Source organism: Nymphaea colorata, chromosome 1 (genome assembly GCF_008831285.2).
Source record: "Nymphaea colorata isolate Beijing-Zhang1983 chromosome 1, ASM883128v2, whole genome shotgun sequence".
Lineage (NCBI taxonomy): Eukaryota > Viridiplantae > Streptophyta > Magnoliopsida > Nymphaeales > Nymphaeaceae > Nymphaea > Nymphaea colorata.
In genome coordinates, this window is record NC_045138.2 from 18904379 (window position 1) to 18912134 (window position 7756).

Sequence of the window (7756 nt, forward strand, 5' to 3'; positions counted from 1 at the left end):
TATTTTCAGAATCACCTAACCTATCCTTCTGCACACCTTTACTCATGTAGTTATTATTATCAATGTCACTTCATAGCTGCAGACCACACCATCCCAAACAGTGTCGCCCCTTGCTGACGCAATACAGAGTTGCACATAGAGAAAGGACCAAATGAAAGAGAATAAATTTCAAACGAACTGCACATAGAGGAAGCTTAGGAGAAACTTGAATACGTAATCAGATGTTTAGAGAACTTTGTTTCCTACCTTCTCAAGTTTTCCGTGTAATTTAGTTCAGAAATGAGAAGTCACATTGCCATTTACCGCCAATTGTTTGGCGAAGTTCTTTCTTTCTTTTGCAGAAAATGAGATTGGCTTTAGGGCAAGTTCTCTATAAACAGCTTGTAAGTGTTTGGCTTCCTCATATCACAAGAAAGCACGATCGGTGTTTATTGTTTCTCCAATAATTCTCCTCTCTTCTCATGTGGCCTTGCCTACCACACTTTTCCATATAGCTTCTCTTTCATTTGTTTTGGCTAAGTCTTCTACTTTTACTGTCTTTTTTCATGATGATCATGACACAGAGAAATGCAGCAACAACTTCGGAAGAGAAGAAGGAGGACAAGGACTCGTGGGTAGTTGTCATCCAACAAAATTTCGAGTTGTATAACCCATCTGCATATCACACAAAGTTGGCGAAGAGGTCCATCTACAAATGGCCTAACGACCTTGTCGTTGCATCAGACTTCATCTGGTATCACACCCCTCAATTGGCATCCTTTGGTCCTTACCACCATGGGAAGAAGCACTTACAGCCCATGGAGCATCACAAGGAAAGGGCTCTATATAGGATCCTAAAGAGGAGCAAGGCTTCACTCTCTAATTTTGTGAACTCCTTGAGGCAAGTAGAGCAAGAACTTAGTGACAGCTATGATGATCTGGATCACCAATTGTCGTCATATCCGTTTCTAAAAATGATGCTGCTTGATGGATGCTTCATCCTTGAACTCCTACTTAGTGATGGCCAGCCAAATGAAAATAGTTCCGACACCTATGAGCCCATCTTCAGAACAGACGGGAAGCTCACAAATACTGTGGCTTTTCAAGACATGTTGTTGCTAGAAAACCAAATCCCACTCCTTGTCCTAAGAAAATTGTTAGAGGTGGTGGAGAGGAGAGAGATCAAAGATGATGCATATCTCGATTGCTTGATCTGCAATTTTTATGAATTCAAATCCATGCCCATTGACAGACCTGGTTTACATGTTTTAGATGTTTACAGGAAGTGCTTGATAATGGACAGCACAACGGAAGAACAGACAACCCCTTCTGTAGGCTTTATCAAGTCTGTTTTCTTGCAATGTGAACCATGGCTGTATGCCATCAGCCAAGGAATTAAGCGTATTCTTCTCGCCATCCCCATCTTGGTCTTTAGGCTCTTAAGCAAACAAATTTCCAAACCAGGAAACATGCGATCAGCAATGAGGTTTCACGAAGCAGGCATTGAGTTCAAAAAAGGGAACAATAGCGGGCTAAAAATTTCTTTTGATGAAAAACACGGGGTGCTCACTCTTCCATACATCAGCATAGAAGACCACACCGCAGCAATTTACATGAACTTGATGGCCTTCGAACGGATGCACCCAAAAATTCAAAATCATGAGGTGACAACATATATCTCCTTCATGGACGACTTGATAGACACTGCTGAGGACGTTAGTCTGCTGTGCTCTCGAGGGATCGTAAGGAACCTTCTTGGCAGTGACGAGGATGCTGCCAAAGTCTTCAACAAGTTGGGCGATGGCATGACATTCACCCCAGATGAAGAACTCTATGAAGATTTGCAGTCTTATGTTGCCTCAGACTGGAATGCGGCAAGAGCATATTTGAAGCGAAACTACTTCCAAAACCCATGGTCTATTCTGTCTCTACTTGCGGCCATTGCCTTACTGCTTTTAACATTTATTCAGACACTATTTTCTGTGTTGGCGGTGACGAAGGGCAAGTGATATTATCTATTCCTAAGTTCACCTTTTGATGTATTCTTGTTTCCAAAACTATGGTCTTATAGGGAATTGCTAAAAGGGAGACTGAAAATATATAACTTCGTCTATGTTGTGCGTCGTGGCTTGTTTGGTGAACATCAGTGTTTTAAATCATTGAAGTTTCATGATTAAGTGATTTCTTTGATCTGAAACCGTAGGATGTTACCGATAATCAAAGCTGGTTATGTAGACACCTTTGTATATGCATAAACGTTAAAATGCCATATTAAAGTGAGAAAGGAAGATTTTTTTAAGGATAAAATGGAAATTATGTAAATATTAAAAGACTAAAATGTAAGTAGCTTTAAAAAAAAAAATTAATGCCACTGCCTCCTTGTTTTTCCTTGGTGCATATTTGTTCTCAATCTCACTGATAATAAGAGTTTTCGTGTTTCAACAAAATATACGGCCGTTATCTTCAATAATTGTACTTGTGCACGTGATCATGTCTATTCTTTTTAAAAATTATACATACACTTATTTCAAGTGAGTTGGTCGGGTGAGTCTCTTTCTCTCTCCCCTTTATAAGATTTTTGAATAAAGCAGAGCCCCAATCAAGAACAAAACGAAAATAAAAAAATTTTTATGGGAAAGGAAAAATCAAGAAAAAGGAAGAGTGCCAAGAATAAATTTACTTATATGAAGCCTCCACTATAATAAGCTACTGAAAGTGGCAGAGCAAGAAATTTAAAGTAGAAGAGGCAGAAAAAGCACACATAATATTATGAGTAATTGCATTTCCAATAATCAATCTAACTCATAAACAAGCAAAAACTTTGTAACTCACACAGATGTTTACTCGGAACTTTTTCTTAGCGATGGGGCAAAACCGACGAGCTTAATCTACCATTCACATTAGCGGCGGCCACCACCAGCTCCACAAAGCCACTGATGGGGAGGCCGGCCTATGCCAAAAGGCAGTCTCCTTTAGCAACAGGGAGAAAACCCCGCAAAAAGATCTTTGGCCTAGGCTCTTCTGGGCATTATTCCTATGCCAAGTTTTACCATTGGAACTACTGAAAATGGTGTACTGTCAACAAGTCTTAATCCTGATTTTAATGCCGGGAAGAAATCAGATCGATTGCTTTTAGGATGACTTACGGGATCTCTGTCTTAAGAGGTGTTGCATTAGTATAGAAGACCTTAGTAGCAACATTTGCACGGAAGTCAAAAAAGAGACATTTTCTATTGAATAGGAAATTCCATACATATCCAAAACAAGATAGGTTCATTACCGAGTGCATCTCAAGTTTATTTGTGATGAAATTGCTGCAATAGGTAATTTTAGGCCTCGGCATCGGGTCAGCTGGATATTAGAAAATTGAGTTCGGGCCTGCCCCCATACCTGACATTCAAGCCCTGGTTTGATTTGATTAAAATAAAAAAAAAATATTTTTTGAAATGTAAAATAAAAATTTTTAAATATAAATTATATTTTTAATAATAAAATATATATCATTATTAAATAAAAATATAAAAAATAAATTGGGTCGAATCGGACCCTGTCGAACCGGCTGACCGGTTTGGGCTGATTTTTTCAAAAACTTATCAATTCGACCAATTTATTTTTTATATTTTTTATTTTATTAATAATATATATTTTATTATTAAAATATATTTTATATTCAAAAAAAATATTTTATATTTAAAATACATATATTTTTTAACAGAGTAGGGTCGCGCTGGCTCAAGCTCAAATTTCGAGCAAATGGTTAGCCCACAAATGGTTAGCCCATGCCCTGGACTTTAACCATCAACCTCCTAACATACCAACAACTCCTCCTCTGCTAATTGAATCTTCACCACCTACTCAACCACCTCCATGCCATGACCACTAGATCCAAATCTGAAATAGTAAAACCAAATCCAAAATATGCGTTAAAGATGAGATGATGAGATGGTGGTCGTACAAGCAAACATTACTCGAATTTTCTTGCCAAAAAATCCACACGTGCACTGGGCACTGGCAGTCGATGCGTATTCAAAACAAAACTAAGAAGTGATGGGACATTGAAACCACTCAAGGCTCTTGTAGTGACTCAAAGATACAGTCAATTGGCCTTTCACTAGTTTTAAGTATTGCTTTTGCTCATGATTGGCCTCTCAATGTAAAAGATGTTTTTTTAAATGCAATTGAGCTACTTCAGGGTTCAAAGATGCCACCCTATGGACTCAAACAAGCTTCGAAAGATGCAAACTTGGTACGATTGGTTTTTAAAATTTCTATTGAGCATGAGATTGAGGGTCACCATGTCCAACTCATTTCTCAAGATAATATTGTCAGTCTTCTCTTACTTTTCGTTGACTAATCATTATTACAGAATGTTTAAATGAGTTTATTAAACGAAGTAAGGCGAATATTTTTTCCTTGAGATTCAACTTCAAAGGGCATCACAACAAAAATATGCTAACGACATCATTTGTCGAGTAAAAGTGAAGATCTCATCGTGGTTAAAATCGAAGACAATGAAAGAAGAATCATGATCGTTTTGAGTACAAAATTTCTCCTATTGATCATTTTTTTCATGTTATCTTCCTCTCCCCCCCCCCCCCCCATCAACCACCGCTTTTTTTTTTTTTTACCCTGACGAAGCAACCGGTGATGCCGACAACAGTGTTGTGAAAGCAGTTTCTGTATGGCTGCTGATGCGGTTAATTATCAGCCGATTCGCTGAATCATCTGAATCATTGCAAATCAGTAAGTAAATAAACAAAACCGTTTATAAAAAAATTAAACAAAAATTATCAAAGTTAACTAAAAGCATGAAAATTCTTAAAATATTAATTTAGAAAAAGTTAAGAGTTAATATTAGGCTTAGGCACCCTTAAATCAGTTGTATGATCTACAAAAAAATTTTTGGAGTGGGGTTCATTAGCAGATTTTTATATTAAAATGGACACTTATATACTAAATATTTGAAGATATTAATGTGAAAATAAAGAAACGTTGAGAAGCTGGGCAGTTGCTCACACCAGCTCATATGTGACTTGCCACCGCCTTAAATCATACCAGCTCATACCGTTTTTTGCCGATTCTAACAACATTGGTTAACACAGCCTTTCAGTGCTTGCTTCTTTTTGAGATGTATTAACACAACACTCGACCGCAAACGGGCTGATTTCGATACGGTTCTGCATATGGACCAGTTTGGATCAGATTTTTTTTATCCGAAATAAACGGGTCCGTCATCTTTACATTTACATGGTCATAGATGACACTTTTTTTTACTGACGTTTATAAAAAGCCCAAGTAAAAGTTTTACTGCCGCTTTGGTTATTTTTACAAAACCCCTTTTTATAGTGATTCCAATTGTATCTGCGTATAGTTTATGTTGGATACGAATTTTGATGTTGAAGTTGGATTTGAATCGTTCAGTACGTAAAGACGGATTTGGTTAGAATCTGGACGAAAATCCGTTTCACCGGTTGGACATGGGAAAAAATCCGTTTTGCATAGTTCCAGATATGATATCCTAAGTTTTCTGAATGTATTTCTTTGGGATACAGATACAGCAGCATCCGTTGCAAATTCTTTCTGCAGACAACAATTCTTATGGCAATATCTTCATTATTAATTTCTGTGCCTTTTTTATTTATTAATTCTCATCTTTAACATTGAAAGGATTTTTTAATGTTATAAAGTTCATAAAAATCTCTTTACTGGTTAAAATTTTAAGAACTCTTGTCCTACTTCTTAAAGGCCGACGTTAGAAAGTTTTCGAAACCAAAACCTGAACACTCAAAAAATTGCCACCCAAATGAACTTTTCATGCCCTTTGACCTATGCAATGTAAATGTTTGTTGAGTATCTAATGTTTTCTAACCTGAATTTAACTAATTTCAAATTTTCCTATATAAAATTGAAAAATTGGGTCCATCTGATAAACGAATCTTGCTTTCTAATATTTTCTGAACGTAACCAGCCCCCCGACATTTTTTCGGTATTTTATCAGGAAATTATTTATTTTCTCATCTGAAAAATAAAATAAAATAAATATATCGAAGACGATCAGTTGCTATGTACCACTTACACTACAGAACAACTAAAATGCCCGCTCATAACAAGCTATTTAGGATTGATAATACAACCAATTCTAGATCTACACACAAAGAATTTTTGCTTCCCAACACATGGAAACGCCAAAACAATCCCAACTCCTACAACTCAACACCTTCATGAAAGTGCATTTTACAACCACACACATACCAAGAATACGACCCACGAGTACACGCTTCATTAATTTAGATCACAAGTCCAAGAACCACCAAGGCAAAGATGGACAAGGTAGAGAATCCATCGTAGATCTTGTGGGCAGAGCTTGGGTTAAGGGTGACGAGTGCAGGTGGCGGCGGCGACACTGTTGTAGGGATCAGCAGCGATGGGGCTGGTGGCGACGAAGCTGGCACGCCCGCTTCAGTTGCAGTCACCGGCGGATCGGCTGTGAAAGATGGCCAAAGACAGCAAGAAAAAAATATAGTGTCAATGTTGTCTGTTTTGGAGATGCCGATACATCTGATTTAGAATCAAATGAATCAAATATGAAATTAAGCTTAGTATCTAATTAAGAAATCGGATCCAATTCACATTTATAAAAATGATGGATTCGAACTTGGACATACATAAATATCGAATTGGATTTGGATTTGATTCATATCGGATTTAATTTTAAGTAAATATCACATTACCCCTTAGGCAACATGAAGAACAATTAAGCTAGTTGGTTATCAAATTATGGTGTTTAAACCCAAAGTTATGATATTTCTGAATGTAATAATTAAGATAACTAAGATCAGATCATTAAGAAAAATTCCCCACAAGAAAGAACCAGATATGTTGGTTTCTGGTTGTCGGAGTTTACCTGGACGTGGCGGAAGAGGGGGAAGGGCTGGAGCGGGTACGATGGTGCCTGCCAAAGAATTATACACACAAGTTACTTTGGTTGCCAACCCAGATCTGAAACTGAAACTGCTTTAATCTGATTTGATCATAGAGAAAAAAGAAAAATCAAATCTAAAACCAAACTTCGAGATCCAATTAGGACCCGTAAATATCCGACCCTTTTTACACGTAAATTTTGGATCTCAAATGAGGTCCGTATCGAATTCAAAAAAGGTGGGATATGATTAAGTCGGATTCAGCAAAAGCTGGGCCAATTCAAATCGGAACAGTGAAACATAGCAAGAAAAGAAGAATCAATTTTCTCTACCTGCTGGCGGAAGAGCAATCGACGTATCTGCATCAAAATAAAACACAAGCATAAAAACTTGTTAGTGACATTTATTAGTACAAAACATGTTAATGGATGTCCCTAAGCAATACTGAAAACGGAAAAGGATGTATTTGTCTAGGAACTAATACATTTGCATTGCAGCGGCACCGCCGGTATCCGGCAAGCGCGGGGGAGGGAGATGGCCAACGTCCGGTTGATGGGCACCCGAAACGGGACGTTGGCGGTTAAGAGGAGGCACAAGCATCCGGCTGAGTTGCCAACCAAGGAGGCAAGGGATTGACAGCAGTCGGCAGTCGGGGAGCTGCCATTGGCGCTGCTTCCGGTCACGTAATTCAGGCAGGGAGTGAAGCTGCTGATCATGCCCGTCGTGCATATCGTCGTTATCTGGCCGGAAGCCGGCGAGATTGCTGCCGGATAAATGACCATCGACAAGACTAAGAACTTGATTAGTCCAGCGACCGCCTCCATCCCTATGGCTTAATCACCAAATGTGGTACTACC

The 7756-nt window shown here is 38.2% G+C and overlaps 2 protein-coding genes across 2 annotated transcripts; one reads left to right on the plus strand and one right to left on the minus strand.

Annotated features, from left to right (window-relative positions):
- Window positions 1-251: 251 nt before the first annotated feature.
- LOC116262298 (UPF0481 protein At3g47200-like) lies at window positions 252-2004 on the plus strand. Its single transcript, XM_031641569.2, has 2 exons — window positions 252-383; window positions 564-2004. Exons 1-2 carry the CDS (start codon window positions 345-347, stop codon window positions 1986-1988), a joined length of 1464 nt encoding a protein of 487 aa, XP_031497429.2. The 5' UTR covers window positions 252-344; the 3' UTR covers window positions 1989-2004.
- Window positions 2005-6073: 4069 nt separating this feature from the next.
- LOC116268203 (non-specific lipid transfer protein GPI-anchored 16-like) lies at window positions 6074-7756 on the minus strand. Its single transcript, XM_031649968.1, has 4 exons — window positions 7384-7756; window positions 7232-7258; window positions 6884-6931; window positions 6074-6463 (listed from the first exon to the last, which is right to left on the minus strand). The coding sequence occupies exons 1-4, from the start codon at window positions 7721-7723 to the stop codon at window positions 6267-6269; spliced, it is 612 nt and encodes a 203-aa protein (XP_031505828.1). The 5' UTR covers window positions 7724-7756; the 3' UTR covers window positions 6074-6266.

What these genes read in the sequence shown, in the direction of transcription:
- LOC116262298 (XM_031641569.2), top strand. Translation starts at nt 345, where the DNA reads ATGAGATTGGCTTTAGGGCAAGTTCTCTATAAACAGCTT. An exon ending in AAGTTCTCTATAAACAGCTT is followed by an intron (nt 384 to 563) that starts GTAAGTGTTTGG and finishes ATCATGACACAG; the next exon opens with AGAAATGCAGCAACAACTTC.
- LOC116268203 (XM_031649968.1), bottom strand. Translation starts at nt 7,723, where the DNA reads ATGGAGGCGGTCGCTGGACTAATCAAGTTCTTAGTCTTGTCGATGGTC. An exon ending in GATTGCTCTTCCGCCAGCAG is followed by an intron (nt 6,932 to 7,231) that starts GTAGAGAAAATT and finishes ATTCTTTGGCAG; the next exon opens with GCACCATCGTACCCGCTCCA. An exon ending in CCCTCTTCCGCCACGTCCAG is followed by an intron (nt 6,464 to 6,883) that starts GTAAACTCCGAC and finishes CATCTTTCACAG; the next exon opens with CCGATCCGCCGGTGACTGCA.